The 27,585-nt window shown below is 35.4% G+C and overlaps 1 protein-coding gene across 1 annotated transcript in view; it reads left to right on the plus strand.

Moving 5' to 3' along the window:
- Positions 1 to 27,585, plus strand: part of lrp1bb (low density lipoprotein receptor-related protein 1Bb) — a 316,016-nt gene that overhangs the window by 226,805 nt on the left and 61,626 nt on the right. The window contains exons 50-65 of the mRNA XM_066688514.1: positions 205 to 327; positions 3,423 to 3,542; positions 3,909 to 4,037; positions 7,637 to 7,759; positions 8,647 to 8,787; positions 9,339 to 9,526; positions 11,315 to 11,498; positions 12,060 to 12,145; positions 14,608 to 14,730; positions 19,797 to 19,978; positions 20,741 to 20,940; positions 22,886 to 23,074; positions 23,749 to 23,897; positions 24,231 to 24,324; positions 25,551 to 25,667; positions 25,918 to 26,037. Coding sequence (XP_066544611.1) covers positions 205 to 327; positions 3,423 to 3,542; positions 3,909 to 4,037; positions 7,637 to 7,759; positions 8,647 to 8,787; positions 9,339 to 9,526; positions 11,315 to 11,498; positions 12,060 to 12,145; positions 14,608 to 14,730; positions 19,797 to 19,978; positions 20,741 to 20,940; positions 22,886 to 23,074; positions 23,749 to 23,897; positions 24,231 to 24,324; positions 25,551 to 25,667; positions 25,918 to 26,037 — 2,268 coding nt within the window. The remainder of the gene's footprint in view (positions 1 to 204; positions 328 to 3,422; positions 3,543 to 3,908; positions 4,038 to 7,636; positions 7,760 to 8,646; positions 8,788 to 9,338; positions 9,527 to 11,314; positions 11,499 to 12,059; positions 12,146 to 14,607; positions 14,731 to 19,796; positions 19,979 to 20,740; positions 20,941 to 22,885; positions 23,075 to 23,748; positions 23,898 to 24,230; positions 24,325 to 25,550; positions 25,668 to 25,917; positions 26,038 to 27,585) is intronic.

The raw sequence follows: 27,585 nt of genomic DNA on the forward strand, positions 1-27,585 counted from the left end.
GCTGAGTTATATTGTATCAGGTTAAGGCTGGGAAGCTGTGTGGCATGATTTGCCAAAGGCAAGCAGGTTCATTCATATCTGTATTCAATCTATATCTGTTCTGTGTGGTTAACACAATGAAACTGTCACTATTACAATTAGTATTTCTGTATTATATTCGTATTGTGAATTAATTAATCTGATGTGTTCTGTATCTTACTATAGTTTACTTAGGGCACAAATGTGAAGATGGCTATTTTGCTTGCCCCAGTGGAAATTGCATCTCTAGTGTCTGGCTGTGTGATGGACAAAAGGATTGTGAAGATGGTGCAGATGAATACCAGTGTGGTATGTTTTTAATATCATTTTAATTGTATTTTCTCATGAATAATTATTTTATAATTTTGTCTAAATTGTGGTGTGTAGAAAGAAACTTGACTAGAGGGGCAGATCTGTAAACATATAAACATAGATATCTGGTCCAGCTTATAGCAAACACTGTTATGTGTAGTTTTGTATTCAAGATATGCACTCATCATGCACTCATATGCAGTCATTTAAAATATGGTAAACATAATGAATCAATGTTAAGATAATTATGTCTGTGTTCTCCATTTTTTAATATGTATTTATTTAGATTTTTTGTTACTCTGCAATGTTACAGTTGTGTTTTCAGATCTAGGTTAAGGTGTATCTGTGAAATGTTAGCACTTTCAAACAATCTTGTCACGAATACACAATTACCTTTATTATTATTATTTTTTTAATAATTCCTCTTCAAATATATATATATATATACATATATATATATATATATATTTAAAGAAATACGATACATTTTAATTGTGTCCTCCGTTTGCAGTTACAATGATTTGCTCTTATGTTGAATTTAGTGGCTTTCTTTGTCTACACCTGTGCTTACATCAAACACTGTACAGACACCGAAGATTAAAGAAAGAATGAATATATCTCTATTTAGATGGCATAAACAGTAAAATCAGTCCAAGTGGCAGGATCACTGTTGCACTACCAGGAAAAAACAATGTTGCAGAGAGTTAAATTAAATTGGGGCTTTCATGGATGGACGTTTCTGCCCAGTTCACTGCCTTCCTTTGACAATAACTCACTGCTCAGATGTGTTGTGGAGCTTGAAAAACACCACTAAAGCATCATGAAGCAATCTGTTCTTTGACACTGATGTTGATAACACAAGGCTTTTGCAAAGGCCAACTTTGAATTAAACAGTATGTTGAATGGGAGAATTTTCTACAGATATTGTTGTTAAAATGCAAATAAATAAACAAAACAAACAAACAAACAACAATACAAACATCAACACTTGTGATATCATGTGTGTTTGACTATTCCTGCCATCCTTAGAACTTAGACATTTAGTTAACATTCATAGTCTTATTGGCCGCAGTTAATTTGTCTTAATATATATCCCTTATAGACGTTCAGCATGTTAGGTGTGATTTAACACAGGTGTGTATAACGTAGTGCTTTAATGTATTTCATCTTAATGTTTACCTATTCAAGAGTTCTGTACTACAAACCTATTTCTCAGTGTTGGAAAGAAAATTAGTTATTATCTGCAATTGGTCAGGCCTGCTTATGTGTTTCATTGAAACTGATCAGCATGCACACAATGACAGTTAACCATGTACATTGTTGGCAAACAATTCACAATTCAAATGCAAACATTCAAAATACCAGGGTAGATCTCTCATTTAAAGGTCGCAAAACAAAACAATGCCAAAAGAACAAAGCAAAGCAAAAGCCCATATTTTAAACATATTCCATTCACCAGAATATATCCTCTCTCTCTCTCTCCCCCTCTCAACACACATATACACCTTCTGTATATCCATGTCTGAACACTATTGGAAGAACATTTTATCATAAGAAATTAGATTTTTGGAAATTCTTTACTCACACCAACAGAAGAGGGAGACAGAATGTTGTGTACACAGATATTTTGCCTGTTTAGCCATTCGGATCAAATCTCTTGTATAGACAGTGAATTGTTAATATATATACATCTAAGAATGAAAGCTATATATACACACACACATATAAATTACTCCTTTAGTACCCATAACATTGTTAAGAAATGGCATATTGCGCTTACAGATTTATTTCAATATTTATGTATTTAACTTTGAACGTAAGTGACTGCATTAGAAAACGTAGAATACCCTTTTAGTAGTATTGTAACAATAGTAAACTAGAAAGGATAATGATTGTGGCCTTTCAAAGTTAGAATAGAATGTATTCACTATTTCAAGTAGGATCATCCAATTTTATTAGTTTTTTCAAAAGCCAATCATTTTCTCTTTTTTAAAGGACAACATTGTATAGAGCTTCCCATACCCCCAAGTTAATTATCATATAAAATGGACTCTTGTTATTGGGAAATAACTGGCAACGAATAAAAATTGTAAGAGGATTTTTCTATGAAATGTCATACACTCTCAGATAACCTAAAGAAAATGTCAAAGCTGATTATGTGATTCACCTGTTCTCTTTTACCATATTAAATCTAAAGTCTAACATTTCATATACTTGGACAGGATATTTCAGAGCTTAATTTTACCACAAAACATGTTTAATTAGTATGATATGGAAATATATGTTTTCAGTAGAAAATGCTTTTTAAATCATTCAATAAATTTTTTCCTTGAAAATTGCATCAAAAATTTGTTTTCACAACAACAAAAATGCATATAAGTGATTCTCCTGCTGATGTATTGCCTACTAATACAATAGATTACTTTAATATTAAAAATGTTGGTACCTCACTCTTCTGCCCTCTACATTTTATAAAAAATATTTTTTTTATTCTGGTAGCCATATCTCTAGATATGATTCTATATTTATATATCTGTTCATCAGCTGTACAATGAATCTGTTCCCATTGCCCTTGGGCTAGCAACATAACTGCACAAAACATATTTTCAATAAGTCAGTATTATTTTAATTTTTTAATAGTCAGTTGCATAATTTATCTCTTGTACCTTATTTACATAATAATAATAATATAATAATATATTTGCATAATAACAATGTCAATAAAATAACAAAAATTGAAATGGAAAAGTATTATTTTACATTTATATAGTAAGCCATAGTTGATCAGAGTCCATAAATTAATACTCTTGAGAATATGGCTTCCCTTCTCCTCCAGTGATTGCTCTGCCTCTCCTCTGTTTGTTATGCTGAATGTCAAGTAATGAAAAGCTTAGTATTTTTTTTTTTCTGAGTAAAACTAGTTTGGAAATAAATGTTAAGCACCTTGGATTGTCTGGAGCACAGGCACTAGAGAAGGTTGGGAAGGTTGTGATTAAATGAAACGGACCTCTTTCTTATTTCACCCTATTTTTCTTACAATCAATGTATTCATGATGGTGATTTATATTTGAATCGTATTGTTTGTTTTTCAGATTCATCCTGTTTGTGGAATCAATTTGCCTGCTCAAAAAACAAATGTATTGCTAAGCAGTGGCTGTGTGATGGGGAGGACGATTGCGGTGATGGTTTGGATGAAAGCGACGAGTTTTGTGGTACTTTTTCCATTTATTAGATTTATTTGATATGTTATGCAAATAATACTTAAAGAATAAGCATTTATAAATGTAATGGATACAGTGTCCAAATTTAAAATAAAGCATTTATTATAGAAGAAATGTTCTTAATATATATAAGCTTTCTGTAAAGAAGATACAGTGCAGTACAGCTGACCAAAATTAATAGTTTGTGTGTATGTAGATCATTGTCCCTGTTTTTGAAAGAAGATATGGCAAGGCACGAGATTTAGATGTGAGACATTAACATATAAATCTCAATCCACTCATTGCTTACAGAGAATTGATTACATGCAAGAAGCTCTTTCATGGTTGATGCTGACATGCTTAATAAACCATTACCAGGTTCTGTGACCTGTGCTCCTGGCATGTTCCATTGCCCTGGATCGCATGCCTGTGTGCCGAGACGCTGGCTGTGTGATGGGGAAAGAGACTGCCCCAATGGCAGCGATGAACTGTCCGCAGCTGGCTGTGGTAACTGCCTCTTATTTCTCTTCCACACTGACATAGAACAACATACAGATTGGAATATTTATGCCTGTTGGGAAAATTGTTAAATGTATGTTTGTGAACTTTTACAAAAAAATATTAGAATGTATAAAGTTTGCATAACATAGTATAAGGGGATATTATTCTAATGTACTAATGCATTATCTTAGACATTGATATTTAATATTTAAATTAATGTAAACTTTTTTTAATACATTTGCTATTTCAAATTCATTGGTTCCATCCATGAAAAATGGCTGCTAATGAGGTAGAATGGAAAGTGAGCAACATACTTGAACAGTATTATTGTAAAAGCTTTTATAAGTGGAAACTGAAAGGGAAATATTAAATAATTATAATTGTTTTAAATTAAAATATTAGCATGTTTGAACACAAGACTGTATATTGCTAAAATACTGACAACATTAAAAAAGCAACCAATCAGAGTCAAGAGCATGAAAAAGCCTTGAAGCAATCTTGTTTCCAGGGCAGATTCAGTTGTTCCATACAGCTGAAGAAAACCAAAATTTCATAAGTTAATGGAAGACGTTCAATATTGCTTTTGAAAACAAATGACTTTTTTTTCCTACAGTACCTCCAACTTAATCCCTATAGCATTTCAAACAAATGGCAAAAGATGGGAAACGCTGAACTTCAGAATTGTACTTTCCATTGAGCTGTTCAATACTCAGTAAAATGCTTTCTCACCCATATGTAACAAAAGGGAAGCATTCAATCTCTCAAGACATTTTTAACACTTGACAAGACAGCTGTTTGGCCCAATGATGCTTCATAATCACCCACAAAAACTGTCAATGCCCGTAAAATATCAGTTCATTCTACTGAGCCATAGTCCAAACACTAACCCTTAAACCCTAACATAACATAACCCTATCCCAACATAAGCTTCACCCCAAATGTAATGATAAAATCCAAACCCTAACAATGTATCCCTAACCCTGAAAAACGTAGGGATACATTGGTTGTCGGGTCTTTGGGGTTTCAGAATCTGACTGTATGATCTCTCACTATACGGTACACAGCCAGCCACGGCACTGGTCATTTTTGCGCTTTGTACAATTTGCCACCCCTCCCGGCGTTTCCTTAGAAGCCGTGACACACCATTCCAAAAATGCAGCAGTACAGCCATTGACCCTGGAGGCTAAACAAAGCAATCACTTCTCTGACACTTAAGCTCTATATCTGTGTAAACATCATTATAATTTGCACAGACCAAACTCCCCCCAAAGCATTCACCAGACAGCAAGAAAGCGACAGTATATTCGTACCATTAAGGAAGTTGACCCACCTGGGTTTTCTCCCCTCAAAGGCACGTACACTCTCCTTTAAGTCCAGCTGTAGAGCCATTTCATGCTCAATAGATTGTCTCCAGTCCATCCAGTCCTTGCTCAGTCATTGTGGAGTAAAGGGAGTTCTTTATCAGCTTTAGTTTTGAAAAGCCGGGCTTGCCACTTGGAACAGTGGACCCAATCTGGCTGTCATCAGTGCATTCATGATGGGACAAAATCAAGACCAATCAGCCCACTCAAATGGTGTGGTTTGGACCTCCATAAGCCACACATGGGGTCCGTTTGGTGATTATGAATGGATTGAATGGTGTTCACAACATTCTCACTGTACTTGATCGGTATATTTTATAGTTTCCCAATGAAGATCTTGCAGCCGATACCTACTTCAGTATTTATTTCTCATTTTTATTTATTTAAAATAATTCTAACCTGTCATTCTGCTTAGTACCGCCTTCAAGCAGAAGTACATGACCCAATCAGTGAAGCAAGGTTTTGGAAACCAACTCTGTTAGGACAGAACTGCTCCATATATGATTGGTTTGATTGGTTAGTTGACTTCAGAAAGCGTGACATACATAACGCAACCTTAATTATGGAAGGGTAATAAACTTGGAGATGGACTCTTGCACAATGGACCAGCCAGCCCTGTATATCATGGAGTAAATGAGATAAAGCAGTGACCGTGATTTTAAAAAATGATGAACGCAAATTTTCAATTTTTTCAAATGTCACGAGGATGTGCCGAATTAAGACCTGCCAGACTCCCAGCGTGGGAGTTTATACACTGTCCTGATTTCACAGAGGGCTTACGTCACAGAAACGAGCTCATGGACACAATGAGCCCCAATACACCTACAAACCTTCTCCTGAAACCTAACCCAAACCTAACCTAACCTAACCTAACCCGTACTCTAAAACCCTTACCTTACTTGTACCCTAACCTGCTATACTGTGGGTCACAAGCAAACAATTCAAATGCAAGCTTGAAATTGTCATTCCATTGACTTTCCCTTACTGGAAAGTTATCCTGAATTTCAATAACACTAGTTTTAACTAAATTGTCAGTTTCGTCATGCTGAACAGTCTGATTTATTGGCACAGTTAATATGCCTTACACTACTGTTGAATCAAAATATCTGCATCCTTTGGTGAATGTAGAAAAATCTATTGTTTTGAGTGGCAGTACATGTTTCAGTTATCCCGATATAAGTTAGTGTAAATTCTTCAAAGAGAAAATCAGGGTGATCTATAATCCATCTGGGGCTTAAGTTGGGATGAAAATCTTCCACTGTCACAGGGAATTTTCCATCCTTCATCAGTGTAGTTTGGTGGATCATTGAAGCGTGGCATTCCTCTAGTAATCTGGGGTTTGCTGAATCTTTCAACACCTTTGCACTCACAATTAAATTAGATGGTTTTCAAGATGAAAGGATTATTTTCTCTCAGACAGGATGGTTTGGTTTTGGCAGTTAAAAAAAACTGAAGTGGAAAAATTACCTTCAACCAAAACTGAACACGAAGAAGAGCTAACTCTGAATTTGGGAGAATCTCCATAATCATGTGTTTCTTGTTTTTGTTTGCGCTTAGAATCAATCAGTGCTCAAAATGTACAAATCTTTGGTGATCCAACAGAATGATCCCAAGATGTCTAATAGTCTCCAGTTTCTATGAGACCCCTGTTTTTTTGGATTTGGGAGACACGTGAAAAAACGTTTTTAACTTTTTTTCTTAGAATTACAAGTGTGCATATACAATATATAGTTATTCTAGAGAATAGAGAATGCTTTAATATCAATCACTCTGTTTTTAATTGTTCTTTCACAAACTGAAAAAAATGCAAACGTCATTGCTGTTGCTTTGAAAGTGGGACTACAATGAATTATGAAACTGTAACATGTGTATGGCGTTTACTGTACATATGAACTGTTCGAAATAAAAAGCATTTCTAAAAATATAAAATTGAATAAAACACAATTCCATAGGGACCACATGCACATGGACATTTATGTACCACTTTTTAATGCGATTTGGGCAAATTAGCATCAAGGGAAAAATAACCAACCATGTGTAGACTATTTGGTGTTTGTATTTTGAATGGTTCATTCAGATTTAATTTGATTAAAATAAGACATCATGTTATGTGTGTGTGTGTGACAAAAAGTTGGCCAGAAAATGCAGATGTATGCATCATCTATTCAAAATTATATGTTTGGGCTGTTTTTAAAACATTGCCATGTTTTTGACATTGATAAAATATTATTTTTTCCCACACAGCGCCAAACAACACTTGTGATGAAAATACTTTTTTGTGTCAAAACAATGCTTGCGTCCCCAAGCAGTTTTTATGTGACCATGATAATGACTGTGGGGATGGATCTGATGAGTCCGTAGAGTGTGGCAAGTACTTTTGATTCATATCATCTGTAAATGAATGTACTACTAATAATGATTTTAATAACAGTGCCTTTACTTTAACCTATTCAGGTCTGTGGAAGTATGAGTGATTAATGTGGCAATTATATGCATGTAGGAGTAGGGTAAAATTAGTTATGGTAGACAATTAAATATGATATTTTAAGATTAAACTTTTTTTTATTTAGTCCCTTAGAATGTGTCATATTTTTTCAATACACTTTTCAAAGTTATGTAAATAAGTTTTTAAATTGTTTTCCAAAAAGTCCATCATAATATAAGGTACTCACTTTAATAGAAAAGGCAAACAACAACAAACAGTAATGGAAAGGTTAAAACACTGTATTAACTTAACTAGTAATGTATTTCCTCTATTTTATTTGATCTATTACTGTATTTCCTCTTGTATTTTAAAATTCCCACGTGATTTGTGCTACAGAAGAAAATAAATGGTAATCAAAAAAACAAGTGATTCCAAACCAAATATATTTTAGAGATTAATATATCAGACATCTACCTTAAGTCATCAGTCAGAAAATAAGAATACTATTCAATAAGTCCTTCAACTGCACGGCTGTAAATTCAGGCTTATGTGATTTTTGTTTCTTTATCACTGTGATTCTCTAAATGGAGGTCCACAAATTGCTTTTGGCAGCCTGCACTGAATGAAAAACAAACAGATTTCACCTTTTTTTTTGTGCATCTTTGCAGCAGCCTCCCCAATGACAGTTTTGTTATATGCAACTGTAAAATCCCATTTGTTTTGGTGATGTCTTTGTTACAGCCCCTTTTCTCTGTACTGACTGGTGATTTTTATACACATAGGGGCACTTTTTACTTGCACACCTCTAATTGTCGTACATTCTCTTTAGTTTTCCGTCCGTGCGGCCCTGGAGAATTCCGCTGTGCAGATGGACGGTGTCTGTTAAATGCACAGTGGGAATGTGACGGATATTCTGACTGTCCTGACAATTCGGATGAACTGCCACTAAACCCAAAGTGTTCTGCTGCAGGCAAGACTTTTCTTGTATAAATAAGAAGTATTGAAAGAATGGAGTTCTGAATGCCAAATAGGTGTACATATGTTGTTGCATAACCATATACTGTTGTTCCATCCCTATTGTTTACTAAAGAACTGATATTGGATATTGCTTGCATTGGCCATTGGACAAATACAGAATGCAACATTTATTTGTATACCTGTGTCTTCCAATCCAGGTATCCAAACTCCCGTAGAAAAGTGCTTCAGATTTGTATGTTCTGTTTGGGGGGTTTAATCTAACTATAATTTTATTTGTCACCTATATTTACAACAGTTTTAATTGTCAGTTCATTCAAATTCATAACTGACTTCCCTATATTATATATTTTTGTTAAGAAAATAACTTAAAAATGGGTTAAGATACTGTTTTTTTTTCCCATTATCTGTTTGACTTTTTTTACAGTGACACGTACATATGGTATATTGTTATTCCTAAGATCTATAAATAAAGTTCACATTACGGTAGAAGTCCCCTTTAATGGTGTATCTGATAACACATCCTGTTCTCTTTTGATTTTTCAGAAAGCTTGTGCAACGGATCATTTTTCATGTGTGCTAATGGTCGGTGCATTCCTGTTGGAATTCTTTGTGACAAAAAGGATGATTGTGGTGATGGTTCAGATGAAAGAAACTGCAATGTGAATGAATGCATAAACAGACGAATCAGCGGCTGTACACAGGAATGTCAAGATCTTCCAGTTGGATACAAGGTTTGTAACAATGATATATAGATATGTTTCATATATTATTAATGGCTAGGTGCTGAGGCAATTTGTTATGTATTTTACTTTTCAGAAGACACTGGCCACACTTCCTCCACGTTCTGCATGTTTGCTTTCAGCTGAACGTGTAGTCAACTGTATGAAATAGATGCAATGATCAATTTTGGACATTACTGGCAAATGGTAGCCCAGGAAACGATGCGCACAAGAACCTAGGCTGGTTTCATTCAGAAATACTCTGCTCCTACTATACCTCGAAAAGGGTCCAAAGCCAGCAATGTATAAATTAGGTTTATAACAGAACAATCTCTAAATAAACAATAACAGATCGAGAATACAGTAGAAAAAGCAGCTATTATGCTTTGCCCCTTCAGCTTATCTGCTATTTTCTATGTTGTTTATTATACTGGTAGTTACCACTGATGTATTTTGCTATTTTTTTAATGTATAATCTTTGTAGGATGTCAGACAAACTGATGAATTTAAATACAGCGTTTTTTATTTAGTTTTTTGCTAAAATTAATTAAAAGTTAGTACAGCCTTAGCCACTCTTAGTTGGTCTTTGTGCCGTCGGCACATTCTCCGTAATGAGTTTCACTTTTTCAAATGGAGAACATTTTTGAATAAAATCATAAATTAAAGCCTTTCCAAGCCAACAATTACATTTTTAAATAAAATCAGCTCATCAGCATTTAAAATTGACAGCTTAAAACACATGGAAAAGTCTTTTGTAATCAGAGATGTGGCAATGCAAGCTATTTAAACAATGGTGTTTGGAAATCAATACTAGCATTTGAATTCACAATTTACCACAAACAGGTATTTGCATTATTTTTTGTTCTTGCTCCGCATGCAGTTATACTAGTTGCTTGATATCAACAGAGACTATTTCTACTGTTTTGCAGCTTCCTGTATTGCTTCTTTTGTGCTTCTTTACACTGATACGTGAACCACATATCAACCCCCCCTAAAAAGAATCACATTGATGTTCACGTGATTCCTACCTTCTAAAATTTTAAAATTCAGTCTTTGTCACTTTTATTTCATGACATTGTTACTGCATGACAGTTTAATTTTGTGAAATGTCAAATAATATTTAATTAGATTGTATTAACATTTTGTTATTCATGTTTTGATATGCAAAGCTTTTGTACTCATCCTGCACTAAAAGTGAGCAGCAAAGGGTCTGTCAGAATTCAGTGGACTATTATTTTGGTTTTTCCATTACATTTATCACAGAAACACATAAAAAGCAAGAAACAAGTTTGATGCAGTTGATACTTTTTTAAAGAAATGCAGTCATTTTGGAAAGGAAGCGATTGTATTTCGATTGCATACATCACTTTTTCTAGGGGAATATACCAAGCTGTCGTTTGTATTTCTCTTAATTCAGAAACAGTAGAAAATACAGAGAAAACTGAACTATTTCTACCCCACATGCTGGTCCACCCTCAAAATCTTTACAGAATGGATTGCCTTTTCAATTGATTTTTCTTTCTGGTAGTAATCATTTTCTGTCTTGAGATAGATTGTAAGAACAACAGGTTGAAGAATCCTGATCTCAGTTACTTACTTTGATGCATTTACTAGTGCAAACGTGTGTGTGGACTAACATCAAATAATTGGAATGAGCATAAATTCAGTGAACATAAAAGGTGGATTAACTTTACCTTTTAGATGTCAGCATCCCAATTGATCAAAATTGTGAATAATGCTTTTATTATGAGTCAAAAAATAAATAAATAATGCATCCTATTTATTTATTTATTTATTTAGTGTAAATGTTGGCCGGGATTCCGACTGAAAGATGATGGGAAAACATGCGTTGACATTGATGAATGTTCATCTGGCTTCCCCTGCAGCCAGCAGTGCATCAATATGTATGGATCATACAAGTGTTTGTGTGCAGAAGGATATGAAGCCCCAGCTAGTAATCCAAATAGCTGCAAGTCTCTCTCAGGTATTATAATGTATATTTGTAGTTTTGCCACAGGTGTTTCCTGCTTTTGTTTTTTATGTTGTCATTCACTATTTTCTGCTGATATTTTTTCGGGATTAGCTGGCATCACAGGCTAATTAGTTTTGATATTAGTTTAGGAAACCTGGTTTTAAATTGAGATTCTCAAAACAAAACAATCTGTTGGTCAAAGCTTAGTACTTCTTCAATATTAAAACATATATATAGATAAAACATCTACAATATAATAGCTTTGCACAGTTAATTAGTTTTATTATAGAAAGGGCTAGGAATATATTGCTTGAGGTGTCTGTGAGAACGTTCTTGTGGCACCTGTTGGCACAGTTCCAGTGTCATTGTCCACCACCTTTCATGAGCACTAAATTTACAAGCACCAATAATTTGTCAGATTACATAATCTGTGAAGCACTTTTTTTGACAATTGGCAGGTCACCCGGTTATAAAAACATTATACTTACATGGCTGAGCATGGCTGAAAGGTCAGTTGATTTGAAAATCTGATTATACTTTTCATTATAATATTTTTTTTATTTTTTTGGCCAGGTGAGGAGCCCTTCATAATACTTGCTGACCATCATGAAATAAGGAAAATAAGTGTTGATGGATCCAATTACACGCTTCTGAAACAGGTAAATAAAAATGTAATTTCAGAGCACAAAAAACACAACTTCTGAATTAAATATTATTTTTAGTGTATAATTGTGGATTGGACTGTTACCGCTTTAAGCAGGCAGAGGTCAAAAGACAGAGGGCGATAGACAAGGGGCAAGAAGTGAAGCAAGATGGTGTTTAGTCAAGGAAATGAGGCCTGTGTACAGAGACAATACATTGTTCTACAAGATATATAGTCTCCACTTTAATACGTTTGAGAAACAGTTTTATTTTTGTAAAAGTGTTTCTCAAACTTTTTAGCCCCATGGACCACTCACCCAATGCAAACATTTAGAATTACTAGTGAAAGTTTTTGTTTGTTATGTATTTGATAGATTTAGAAAAAAAAAAACTGAAATTGTCTTCTGTGAACTCGGAGCTTTCTTATGTTGTATCGGTTCAGCTGTGACAGCTGGAATATTTGTTCATGGTCTAGCATAAATAAAATATCCTGCTTATCTCTGTTACTTGTTAACAACAAAGACTTGATGAGGATTTCATCTGAAAGATTGAATCCCTTAAGATACACTTGATTTCACTTTGGCCTCTGCCTGTAATTCATATTTTTCAGCTGGACATCTGTCTTCTACATTCATAATTTTTTTACATTGTCACCTCTAATTATACATTGGTTTTGTGTATGTTTTTATGACAGTATGACTTAACAATGCATTGTGCCTCCCTGACACGCATCCATTGTGTGTCACTTCCCTGAGAGCTTTGTTGATTGTTGCTCTGTCATGTAATCCCATTGTAATGAACTCTAGCTTCACACTTAGCTGAAATTGCTGACACACTTGATGGACTCCACATAAAATTTCCTAACCTGTATTTTCTACTGACAATGGGTTAGTTTTCATGTGTATTTGACACGTGAACTGGCCATGTATGTATGTGCACACTTTGAGAACAGGTTGATAGATTCTGATTTTTTTTTTTTTTTTACAGAGAAACTGAACTGTAATGAGAATGTGGGCTTATTTATTTATTTTTGGTGCTTGTCTGTCCTGTACAAGCACACTATTTTTGACATGCTGTACATCACGGAGTAATAAAAAAAATCATCAATATGTCTGAAAATAGAAAAAATATTACCTCGCCTTACCTCAAGTATATCAAAAACATCACAACATCACAACATAGACATGGCAGTCCCACTAAGTGGCCAAGGCAGAAAAAAGTAAAACAACTAAAAAAGAAGACAGAAAGTTTGTTTGAAAGTCATGACTTTTACAACAAGCAATCAGCTTGGTCCTGCTTTCAATTTCTCATTCAGGGGCAAATCTAGCCTTGTAGGTTGATCACATTAATTAATTCTTCCAGTTACAGAAAAGGCCCCCTGTGAAACATAAAAAAAGCACCTATGAAATATTCCTCTAGGCATATTTTACATTCTGATTCTTATTTAATTGAAAAGCAATACTTAAGAACATTCTGATTGTCAGTTGATTTCTGAATAGTACTTGAACCAGTCTAAACTGGTGAGATCTGACATTGGTTCTCTTCATATTCATAGAACCTGCAAAGAGATCTTGAAATCATGCATATACCTGGATATGTGTATGATTTATTATCCACTGTGGAATTGTTTAATTCTTAATTTTTGTGTAAAAACATAAACCAAGTGCCTTGTTCTGTCTTAGGATGAAGGTATGGAAGTACTATAGTATGTGTGACAAAACAGTAAGGTAACATCTGTCTTCTTTGTGGATTAAAAAGATTGTGCTATCTTTAAAAAAAAAGAAGAAAATACAAAAATGCTATATGCTGAAGTTGCTGTTCTGTTTATAAATTGGGGGAGTAATGTACTTCTCAAATTAAACAGAACACAAAAATCGTTTGACTTGTCACAACTGTAACTCACTAAAAACTGATTAAGGACAATCCACATAATGCCAGCAGGTCTAATGTTCTGTTTTTTCAACAAAGAAATACGCCATGCTTCATTGCCCATTCCCAGACCTGTTCAAAAGCAGGGTGCAACTGTACATTGTACTTGTTCAACAGTGAAAACCCAAAGGACATTTTAACATCTGTCTGAAGTGCATTCACTTGCTTCTAAATCCTCAAAAGCAAATCTATGACCCATAATGCATTCCCAGAGTTCACAGATTATGCCACAAGGAGGTGCTAACTACAGAATATGACATCACATACATTTCTATATATATTTTTCTCTGCTGGCTGACAGAGGTGTCATGAATCGGATTTCTGTAAAAGGTTTCTCTCCAAGACAGGCTAGCACTTTGTCTGTAGGATGGACTGAGTTCAGTAGTACAGTCTCTAGACTTTTGCAATGCTTTAGGCACAACCCAGTGTGTAAGGATAATTAATGATTATGATGTGGCTCCAAAATTATCAACAATAATAGACTTAAAGATGCAAAATAATGTGTGTGTAGAGGGAGGTAAACCTGTAATATTGGGCTTTTTTATTACAGGGACTAAATAATGTTATCGCAGTAGACTTCGACTACAGGAAGGAGTTTATATACTGGATTGACTCAAGCAGACCTAACGGAAGACGGATAAACAGAATGCGTCTAAATGGAAGTGACCTTAAGGTACAATAGAAGCTTATGCCTGTCTAAGGATGTAAGAACATATTAAGGTATAGGTAATACGGTTAAACTGTGGTCAGATCTGCAAGGACACAGTAAATCTCAGCTCTTTTCACTCCACTGCTTTCACTCTTTATACAGGAGTTGATTATATTACCAAAGATCAAACAGTTTAAAGGGGTAATAAAACAGCTTAATTAAATACATATATAGTGAAGTCATTTAAGGCAATGTTAGTTTTTTTTATTGTATGTAAAGCATGGTGTAAAATTATAAAATGCTTTCAGGTGATTATACATATATAGATGGATCCCCTGCATGCATCATCACTTCATCAGGCAAAACAGATACCCTCCCTAATTGAGCATCTTCTTGAGTTGACTTAGTGAACAGTGTCAATAGTGCATTTTAAAACAAGAATCAGTCATGTATTTGAAGACAGGAATATATATATGAAATCCAGTTGAGAATAAAAACACAATTCTGCGTTATTCCCCAGTTTTTCAGCTGTCATCATTTCTTCCTTCCAATCTTTTGACTTGCAGTGTAAATATATATATGAGAGTGTGTGTGTCTGAATGACACCTGCCAGAATCCCTTGTTAGTTTCAATACATCTAGAACAATGGCTCATTAAGCTTCATAGAACCCCTGTTTGTGTTTTTAGTTTTTTTTTCTCCAGATTTTTTTTTTCTTCATGAGTCATATTTCTTAGATTTCCTATTTTGCCAATTATTTTTAGAACAGCATCAATATCAGTGACAACATCTCTGATATACAGCTGCATGCCATTAATCTGAAAATAGAGAGTAAACCGAAGTAGCTGGAAAGGCATGGCACAAATGTTCAAATTTTGAAACAGTAGGAAAAATCACCCTAAACTTGGATCTTAAACTGGATCTAAAGCTTCAATAAACATTAACAGAGAAATACATACTAGCATGAAAAGTCAAAGCAATATTTCACTAATAAATGCATAACTTTTATGTGATACAAAAGTAGTGTTCTTCATTCTCTTCATAAATTGTTCTCCTACTTTGATGCAGTTTAGATGTTGGCACTTTGCACTATGTCTGACTATTGTTGTGATAAATTAAGCTTTCAAATGAAAATGAAACATGTATAGATTAGTATAACCAAGATACTGAAAGCTACATTGTGTGCAGCACTCAATAATTAGTGGCTTACTCACAAAGGAGATTATGGGAGTAAAAGTTCTGTGGCTGTCATACTTTTATAAAAATTACAAGCCGAGCTCTCTTAATTACTGCTTCAGGAAAGCCTAGCTCCCAGTAATTCTGCATTTCCATATATATTCCATGAAACAAAAATACAGAAAACCTTAGCGAAACACACACACACACACACACACACACATATATATATATATATATATATACAGTGAGGGAAAAAAGTATTTGATCCCCTGCTGATTTTGTACGTTTGCCCACTGACAAAGAAATTATCAGTCTATAATTTTAATGGTAGGTGTATTTTAAAAGTGAGAGACAGAATAACAACAAAAAAATCCAGAAAAACGCATTTCAAAAAAGTTATAAATTGATTTGCATGTTATTGAGGGAAATAAGTATTTAATCCCCTATCAATCAGCTAGATTTCTGGCTCCCAGGTGTCTTTTATACAGATAACGAGCTGAGATTAGGAGCACTCTCTTAAAGGGAGAGCACCTAATCTCAGCTCGTTACCTGTATAAAAGACACCTGTCCACAGAAGCAATCAATCAATCAGATTCCAAACTCTCCACCATGGCCAAGACCAAAGAGCTGTCCAAGGATGTCAGGGACAAGATTGTAGACCTACACAAGGCAGGAATGGGCTACAAGACCATCGCCAAGCAGCTTGGTGAGAAGGTGACAACAGTTGGTGCGATTATTCACAAATGGAAGAAACACAAAATAACTGTCAGTCTCCCTCGGTCTGGAGCTCCATGCAAGATCTCACCTCGTGGAGTTTCAATGATCATGAGAACGGTGAGGAATCAGCCCAGAACTACACGGGAGGATCTTGTTAATGATCTCAAGGCAGCTGGGACCACAGTCACCAAGAAAACAATTGGTAACACACTACGCCGTGAAGGACTGAAATCCTGCAGCGCCCGCAAGGTCCCCCTGCTCAAGAAAGCACATGTACAGGCCCGTCTGAAGTTTGCCAACATCTGAATGATTCAGAGGAGAACTGGGTGAAAGTATTGTGGTCAGATGAGACCAAAATCAAGCTCTTTGACATCAGCTCAACTCGCCGTGTATGGAGGAGGAGGAATGACCCCAAGAACACCATCCCCACCGTCAAACATGGAGGTGGAAACATTATGCTTTGGGGGTGTTTTTCTGCTAAGGGGACAGGACAATTGCACCGCATCAAAGGGACGATGGACGGGGCCATGTACCGTCAAATCTTGGGTGAGAACCTCCTTCCCTTAGCCAGGGCATTGAAAATGGGTCGTGGATGGGTATTCCAGCATGACAATGACCCAAAACACACAGCCAAGGCAACAAAGGAGTGGCTCAAGAAGAAGCCCATTAAGGTCCTGGAGTGGCCTAGCCAGTCTCCAGACCTTAATCCCATAGAAAATCTGTGGAGGGAGCTGAAGGTTCGAGTTGCCAAACATCAGCCTCGAAACCTTAATGACTTGGAGAGGATCTGCAAAGAGGAGTGGGACAAAATCCCTCCTGAGATGTGTGCAAACCTGGTGGCCAACTACAAGAAACGTCTGACCTCTGTGATTGCCAACAAGGGTTTTGCCACCAAGTACTAAGTCGAAGGGGTCAAATACTTATTTCCCTCATTAACATGCAAATCAATGTATAACTTTTTTGAAATGCATTTTTCTGGATTTGTTTGTTGTTATTCTGTCTCTCACTGTTAAAATACACCTACCATTAAAATTATAGACTGATCACTTCTTTGTCAGTGGGCAAACGTACAAAATCAGCAGGGGATCAAATACTTTCTTCCCTCACTTTATATATATATATAGTACTGTGCAAAAATTTTAGGCAATTGTGAAAAAATGCTGTAAAGTAAGAATGCTTTCAAAAATAGACATGTTAATAGATTATATTTATCAATTAACTAAATGTGAGTGAACAGAAGAAACATCTACATCAAATCCATATTTGGTGTGACCACCCTTTGCCTCAATTCTTCTAGGTACACTTGCACACAGTTTTTGAAGGAACTCGGCAGGTAGGTTGGCCCAAACATCTTGGAGAACTAACCACAGTTCTTCTGTGGATTTAGGCAGCCTCAGCTGCTTCTCTCTCTTCATTTAATCCCAGACAGACTCCATGATGTTGAGATCAGGGCTCTGTGGGGGCCATACCATCACTTCCAGGACTCCTTGTTCTTCTTTACGCTGAAGATAGTTCTTAATGACTGCCGCTGTATGTTTGGGGTCGTTGTCATGCTGCAGAATACATTTGGGGCCAATCAGATGCCTCCCTGATGGTCTTGCATGATGGATAAGTATTTGCCTGTACATCTCAGCATTGAGGAGACCATTCATTCTGACCAAATCCCCAACTCCATTTGCAGAAATGCAGCCCCAAGCTTGCAAGGAACCTCCACCATGCTTCACTGTTGCCTGCAGACACTCATTTGTGTACCACTCTCCAGCCCTTCAGCGAACAAACTGCCTTCTGCTACAGCCAGATATTCTCATCAGTCCAGAGCACCTGCTGCCATTTGTCTGCACCCCAGTTCCTGTGTTTTCATGCATAGTTGAGTCGCTTGGCCTTGTTGCCACGTCAGGCTTTTTGTCCACGAAGGATACTTCTGACCAGACTTCTCCGGACAGTAGATGGGTCTACCAGGGTCCCACTGTTTTCTGCCAATTCTGAGCTGATGACACTGCTGGACATCTTCCGATTGCGAAGGGAAGTAAGCATGATGCATCTTTCATCTGCTGCATTAAGTTTCCTGTTTCTTTGTGCTTCTTCAAAAGAGCTTGGACAGCACATCTGGAAACCCCTGTCTGCCTGGGAGAGACCTTGCTGATGCAGTATAACTACCTTGTGTCTTGTTGCTGTGCTCAGTCATGCCATGGTGTATGACTTTTGACAGTAAACTCTCTTCAGCAACCTCACCTTGTTAGCTGAGTTTGGCTGTTCCTCACACAGTTTTATTCCTCCTACACAGCTGTTTCTGTTTCAGTTAATGATTGTGTTTCAACCTACATATTGAATTGATGATCATTAGCACCTGTTTGGTGTAATTGTTTAATCCTACACCTGACTATATGCCTACAAAATCCCTGACGTTGTGCAAGTGTACCTAGAAGAACTGATGCTGTTTTGAAAGCAAAGGGTGGTCACACCAAATATGGATTTGATGTAGATTTTTCTTCTGTTCACTCACTTTGCCTTTAGTTAATTGATAAATATAATCTATTAACATGTATTAACATTATCACTTTTGGCACATTTTCGAATTGTGGATGTTCTAGTTGTTTATTTGTATTTTTTTTCTCTCTTTAACTTACAAATTGTCAGTTAATACAATCTAATGGCAATTCATTAGCCTAACAGTTCAATAATATTCAGACTCTGAACTATGAATACAGCATTGGAGTGCAGAAAGCAGACAGCCTGAATCCCAACACCTGTATATGAAGTTAGGCTCATACAAATACACACACACTACATTTAACTCAAGTACGCATTTAAAGTTAAATCACAAAATAATTTTATAATAGGAAACAATTAAGTGACACAACCCTCTTTCACTGAGATACATCTTATTGTGTTTGGAGAACTTCAATACACATGTTTCACAGCAAAGAATATATCATAATTGAATGACAGTTGTTGGCAAACAATAAATAAATATCCATGAAATGTACACAAGTGCAATTAAATTGTAATCCAGTTGAAATTAAATGCATTGTCCTGGAAATTAATTTCCATATTTTTTTAATGATGTCAAGAAGCCGTATTGTGAAAATGAGCTGAAAGACACCGTTTACAGTGTGCTTTGCCAGAAACTGAACTACCGCTGCTGTCTGGTCTCCCCCTGTGCATTGTCATGTAGGTTTTCTCTTTATCCTTCCAGGTTGTTCACCGTACCGCAGTTCCAAGTGCTTTGGCAGTTGACTGGATTGGGAAAAATCTGTACTGGAGTGACACAGAGAAAAAGACTTTGGAAGTATCAAAAGCAAATGGATTGTATCCCACAATCCTTGTGAGCTCTGGCTTAAAGAATCCAAAAGATGTGGCTTTAGATATTCAGTCTGGGTATGTCATTTAAGTCTGTTGGCCATCTGAGTTGAATACACTGTCTTTATTTTACAAGGAATACCAGGGGAAGCAAACCTTTTTGAAGCTAATATTGGCACACAATGAAGAATGGATGGTGTCATGACTAATTACTAATTCGTTTAGCATTATTATTCATCTGGAGTTGAAATTTGCAGCTTTTTAATTTCATAATTCAAGGTATTTAGAGCTCAGGTGTGAAAATCTGTGTAAATATGGAAACAGCAATTTGAGTCTTGGCTGATGTGAAACCATCCAATCAATGTAACTTCTGGGTTTTTCAGATTTTAATTCCATGTTAATTACTTGTGTTTGTCATGGACTCATACTGTAACAAGGTTGGCTTGTATGATCTAAGTAAAATTAGTCATCTGCACCGAGTATTTGTTTTTACTGCATCCACACCCTTCAGCTTTAGGAAAGTAAGGACATTAATATATTGATCTCTTACATCTGGAACAAAACATGCATGACAATCTCTTTTTATTCTTTCAGAAACTCTGTGCCTACTGATTGTATAATAATTTAAGCACAGGGAAGCAAGTATTTAGAGTATAAGCCTTCAGAGAATGTGCTATGCATTTGCCAAGGGCTGGAGCCGTGCTTAGAATTTTTAAAAGTTAGTTCTGGTATTTAATAATAAATGAGAAATAATATAGTAAGGAAGGGAAAATATGGCTAATCAAGACTTGATTAGGTTTGGCAAGCAGTGTAAAGTAAAAAATCTCTTCATTTTATAAGGTACGTGTTCTGGATTGACTGTTGTGAGTACCCGCACATTGGACGAATTGGAATGGACGGCACCAATCAAACTGTGATAATCGATACTGAAGTCTTGAGTCCTGTTGCTTTAACGATTGACTACATCAATCAGAGGCTGTATTGGGCTGATGAAAATCATATATTGTTTGCTAACATGGATGGCTCAAGGAGGCACAAGGGTAAGTAAAGAAATATTGTGATACATACATTACACAATCAACTTTGCACACTATGTTATAAACCCAAGCTTTGTGTACTATAACTTTTTTTATTTTTAATTTAAAACTATTTCAACAAACAAATCTTTATTCATGATTTCCACTGACTTAATTTGGCCTATCTGTATCAAGCAATGCTGCAGTACAGCCTTAAATGATGGATGACATTGTCCCCTACAGCTCAGTCTTTTTTATTATGGTGAAACTGAGCAGTGGAAAAAAAACAAGATTAATTTATCATTGCAAATTCTGCTGGAATTGGTATTCATTTGACTTGTTTTCCTTCAGGAATTGTATCTTTTTTGTATTTTTTCTTCTTCAAGTAACATGTTTTTCCCCCTTTAATTCTTATAATTTCAGGGATTGAAAAACAAAGGCTGACTGCTTTAAACCACAGCTTCTGTAAAAATGTGTTCCACAATAACTGATTGATCATGTTCAAATGGTGGTCAGCTCCATGCATAACTAATGCTTTCTTTTAACTAAAGCCTCGGCAAGACAAAGAATTAAGCTATCACATACAGTATGTTTCTGTGCAGCACAATCTGTTTAAGAACACTTCCTTCAACATGAGTTTAAATCCATTTATTCTGGGCCAGCACAAAATCAAGGCTTATCTGTCAAGCATTTCTTTTCAGAAGATGTAACAGTATTTTCTCTTTGACTTTTATGAAAGGTCATGTATTCATGTGTAATTTATGTATAAAAATGGATGTGTATGACTGATACTTCTTTATTTAGCTTTTAGCACAATATATCATACTTTAATAAGTTATTTGTTTAACAGATATCACAGGGAATTATAAATGCAGTGCACTCCTTACATCCCAACTAAAATAGCTACTAACAAAATTAAACCCGTTAAATGTCACTTTAACTATACAACAGAAAACAACTGTTAGCAATAACAACAAAAATAGCAAAAACAAAGTAGTTCTTCAATGTCATAATTCTGCTAGAAAGTAAGGCATTTGATCACATACTAACAATAAATCTTACAGTTGAACCCCTGAACACTACAAACATGGTTTATATGCGGTTACTTTCCTAGTTTTTAATACACCTGCTATTGACTGTGTGCATCAGATCAATCTTTCATATGATACCCATGTGATGACCTCAGTGTAATGTCAAGAGTTTAGAATGGAATCTAAATTGTATTCATAAAACCAAAATGTACATTGAAACAAATGACACTGTGGATTGGGATAAAAATGGTTTCAGTAGCAAGTTTATAAGTCATAAATTAATGTTTTAATTCATGCTTTGATTCAAATTACATACACAGACATGTATATTCACATATACTTCTGTTACGTGTATATATATGAAGATAAAGTAGCATAAAATGCTCTAACCATGTTGTTTTTAAGTGTATTTTAAAGTGATTCTGATTCTAATTGATTAATTATGTAGCTTAATTAGACTTGTTTGGAGAGTAATATATATATATATATATATATATATATATATATATATATATATATAGCAATCATTAGTATATTTTCTTATTTGTGTATCCCATCCTGTTTGTGTAACAAATAGGACCCTGGTGTATAATAAGTAAAACCGCTAATAGCCTGAATTGAATTATAAAAAATTGAAATTCAAAGCATTATTTCAGTTTTACATTCTAAACATTTCATTTATCCAGCTTCAAGAGCAGTTACTCATTAACCATAATTTTCATGTTTAGCTTAGGCCTGCTTCACCCAGTGAGCCGGGCTCTAGCTTTCAATCTTACGTTCTCTTAAACAGTAATAAAGACCCTCCGGGGCCTGACAGGTTGTCACAGCAATTATTCACAAGAAGTTGTCTGGTTGTATCTGTCGGCCCATGCAGTATTGAATATTCCATCTGGCTTTTTACCAAGGCCGATGATTAATCTTGCCGTATCCCATTACAGTTCCTAATCAAGACATTCAAAGGGTGATCGGGCTAACTTTGTTTGAAGACTACATCTATTGGACAGATGGGAAATCCAAGTCACTGAACCGTGCTCACAAAACCTCAGGAGCCAAAAGCGTGTCACTGCTGAACTCTTGGCAAGCGATAACAGATATTCAGGTGTATCATCCGTTTAGACAGCCTGATGGTAATTACCTTTTCCCTAATTTTATTACTATTATTATTATGTATTTCTTAGCACATGCCCTTAGCCCTCACACTTACAGTTTACACAAGCAGCATTTCAAAGCATTACAAAGTGCAGTAATACAATTAGTACAAAATACAATAAGCATACATTCTAGTACAGTTAAGTCCTAGATATGTGATAAAAGAGGGGGAGCCACAGGAGAAGTCGCAGTAAAACGAAAATAGAAGTGCTAACAAGTAAGTAGGAGCATAAGGAAGCAGAGTTTAATAAGAAAGTGCATTAAAGCAAGAGTGGTGAGTGGCTCAGGAGATTAGGCTGCTGTATTGCTGGTACAGTCTGAACAGATGTGTCATAAGTAATTGCCAGAAGGTGCTCGGGGACTGCGGTCCTGAAGGTCATTCACTGTGGGAAGGTCATTCCACCACTTAGGGGCAAGGGTGGAAAAGGAGGAAGGAGAGCAGACAGTGGGTATCGTGAGTCTTCTGGCTCAGGAGGACCAGAGTGGTCTTGAGGGAGTGTAAGGAGTAATTGCTAGGATATGTAGTTGTAATTGCGTTTGATTATTTATTGATTGATGTATTTGTTTATTTATTTATCGGTACCTTTTTTATACTTGTATAGTGAACATATTTTACTAAAATTTATATTTTTCTCCCCTCCCAAATGTATAGTACCTAAACATCCATGTCAAGTGACAAATGGAGGATGCAGTCACTTGTGCTTGCTATCTCCCAATGGGGGCTATAAATGTGCTTGCCCCACTAATTTCTATCTGGCTGCTGATAACAAGACCTGCTTATCCAACTGTACAGCGAGTCAGGTTTGTGCATTAATATTTTAATAATTTTCAATTAATATTAGTCTTACATGAAATCAAGAGCAGTCTCTGTCAGGATTCTGATTAGTATGTGAAGTGTTTTTTTTTCACCCCACAAACACTGTTGTTTATTTATTTATGTATTTATGTTTAATTATTCTCTCTGAATAAGGTGATTCATTTGATCAACATCACTGGAGACTTTAACGTGTAAATAAATAAAGTGGTATATTTTCACATTATTTTCTTTTGCTAAAGAAAAGTTATTGAACAGAGTCCCATACAAGGAAAATATGCTGATCCAAATCCTTTTGTGTTGTTTCTGTCCATGTGTAGTTTCGTTGTGGCACTGATGAATGTATTCCCTTTTGGTGGAAATGTGATACAGTCGATGATTGTGGCGATGGATCAGATGAACCAGAGGATTGCCGTGAGTGACTTGTTTAACTTCTTTATCCAACATACAACCTTATATTAAACCTAATAGATTGGTTTTGTTTTTGTAAGATGTAAAGACAAATCAGTGTTTTTAGCTTAATCAACCACAGCTAGTGTGACATTTTTATATTACGGCTTCCACCCTTTTGAATAACTTGTTTTTGTTGTTTTTCATCATAATAATAACAATAAGTTATAATAAGACATGTGATGCTGTATACCAGGGTTTCCCAAAGTGCAGCCCGGGGGCCAAATGCAGCCCTCGATGATGTTTGGTGAGGCCCCCCAAAGCCAACCTTCAACCACACCTGTTTCTGAACCTTTGCTATAGGTTTTCACTTACTAATTGTAAGTGAATTACACATGTAATTTGGAGGAAAATAATTAATAGTTAATAAAAGTTCCCTAACAGAAATATATAGGAAATAAAAAGGTATGATTTTGGACATATTTCATTTTCATCAGTGGTTCATTTTCTATTGCGGCCTCCCATCCTATGCAACCTCTGGAAATTGGCCCTCCATCACCAGACACTGGGAACCCCTGCTGTATACCATATGTTTCAGTGAGCTTTATCTTACAAAGTTGCATATACAAACTATGAGTTGTACATGAGATGATTGGTTTTCTTTATTTCTTCCACTTCCTGTTCAATGCATAAAGCTTTTATAACATTAATTGCCTCAGATCACATTGTAATTGAAAAGCTCACTTCAATAGAAGATGCAGTAGAGTTATTTACATGCATTGCCCTGTCACTCTCTTCTTTCACTGTAAAGGCTATATATTCTGGGCAAAGGAGACCTCAGCTAAAATACTCTACTGTAAAATGTTATGTCACATAACAACTAAATAATAGACATGCCCACACACAAACCCAAATAAATAAATCCCACAAAGGAAAATAAAGGTATCAATTTAAATCCTATTAGAGCCAAGGCTTCTTATGAACATGAACAGTAGATTGTGTCAAAAACATAAAAATCTTACTCCTAGAAGGAAACATACACAAGCTGATATAAATATAGGAAAATATAATTGTCATGCAAGATAAAACCACACTGCACTATAGACCGTCAATTCACCCATCTCCCGCTGCTTTTTAAACATATGTCCTAATAAATGATCTGTAACACTAAAGAACACTCGTTACAACATTCTGAGCATTCCAAATGATACTTTGTCTTTTGTTGTTCATTTTTATTTCATTTATTTCAGCCGAATTTAAATGCCAACCTGGGAGGTTCCAATGTGGAACTGGGCTTTGTGCCCTTCCGCCGTTTATATGTGATGGTGAAAATGACTGTGGGGATAATTCAGATGAAGCCAATTGTGGTAAAGATCCTTTTTTTTTTTTTTTTTTTTTTTTTCCTAAAGATTAAAAAAATCTAACTCCAGCATCTTCAAAATATAGCATGTAGCTCCAATGCAGTTATTCTACTTCACTTGATTTGCATGACTGTCTTAAAGTCATAATCAAATATATAGAAATTATACTTTTTTCTTAATTATCAGATAACTAAGAGTAAATTGTATGTATCTAATAATTTCTTAGTATCTTATTAACAGTCTCTTTTTCTTTCAGATTCATACATGTGTCTAGCCGGTCAATTTAAGTGCACTCAGAAACAGAAGTGTATCCCATTAAATCTGCGCTGTAACGGTCACGATGACTGTGGAGACGGCGAGGATGAAATAGATTGCCGTAAGATCACTTCCTTTTTAACTTTTTTGCTTCTTCATTTTAAAGTGTTTCATCAAGTACCTACATTTCTAAAGTCAGAATATGACAGTTATTCCCCTTTAGCACTGCTCGCTTTAATCCTTTAAGCTGTGCATCTATATGGCTTCAAGATTGAGGGATTCACTGGGCCTATAGAAAATCTGCTTAATCGTGTCAAAACACTATCATCAGTATCTCCTACAGTTTTCTCCATCAACTCTTGTTAGTCATTTTCGACAACATTAACAAAAATACATATAATTTGTTGAGAGCGGGCCAATACTGAACAAATAGAAACCTTTCCTTTCTTTGAGTGCATATGACAAAATACATACATTGTACTTCAAAGGAACTCAGCGAAGGTTTTGTTTCTTCCTAGCAAGTGTGTTACTCCTGTCAGGTTCAACAATGGTTCAGCAAAATAAAAAAACCTCAAGCCTTCTATATTTCTGACACGTTGAGTTAGGAGACAGTAACAGGAAATATTTCCCTCTGTAAAGCAACCTACAGCCCATCTTGTTAGGCCGAAGTAATTTATAAGAATAACAAACTTCACAATTTGATACCAAAATTAATTAAGAAATAACAATTAGTAGAAAGTTAGAATTGAAATGTATAAGGACAATATCTGCATGATATGAATGGTTAAGTGTTTAAACAACTGTCAGACCATAATCCTCATTCCTATCTTACTCTTAACCCAATGATTTATCCTCTGCTAATTTTCGCTCCCTTGATGTTTACCCAGGGCTAATGTATAACCCTACTAGGCTAATTATCATAAAACATTTGTGGTAGCCAGCTATAGCACACATTAGCGTGGGGATGAGACACACAAAATGTTTGTTAGTGGGGTTACGTTCATCCTAAATTAAATCTCACTAGGGGGTGAGAATACCGTAAACTAAAATGCAGTGGGGTGAGAGTTAACGGAGTGTGACAGTAAGACTATGACACAGAAACCTATAACACTGAATAATGGATCTGCTTAGTGCACATACTGTATATCTCTTAAGGATTCCTATTAAAGACCTTCATTAGAGTTTTATTTCTTATAGCCTACTGCTTTTTTTTTAATATTTGTTTTGCCTCATTGTTACTACACATTCTAACTGTGTGACATTAAGGTTATTGTTATAGCGCATTAAAAGTCTAACGTATACTATGAAGTACTGCTTATCCTTAAAGTTTTATTTATCTTATTGTTTATGTCAGTACACATTGCTGGCATTACCTAACCTTTTTCATCCCAGTTACAGTCATTCATCACATTCACATTTTAATTAAATAATATGGTAACACTTTATAATAAGGTGCTCCTTATAAATGTGTTAGTGTTGTTTTATAAATGTTTAATATGATAGTAATAGATACTTTATAAAGCATTGATAATACATTATGAATTAGTTATAACTCGGTTATAGTAATACATGGAATGGCCACAGTCGCACAGGTTGCTAAAAAGTGTCTCTCCTATAAAAAATAATGATCCAAAACTGAAAAAAATATTGGTTAGGAATCACTTTTTAG

Source organism: Amia ocellicauda, chromosome 16 (assembly GCF_036373705.1).
Source record: "Amia ocellicauda isolate fAmiCal2 chromosome 16, fAmiCal2.hap1, whole genome shotgun sequence".
NCBI lineage: Eukaryota > Metazoa > Chordata > Actinopteri > Amiiformes > Amiidae > Amia > Amia ocellicauda.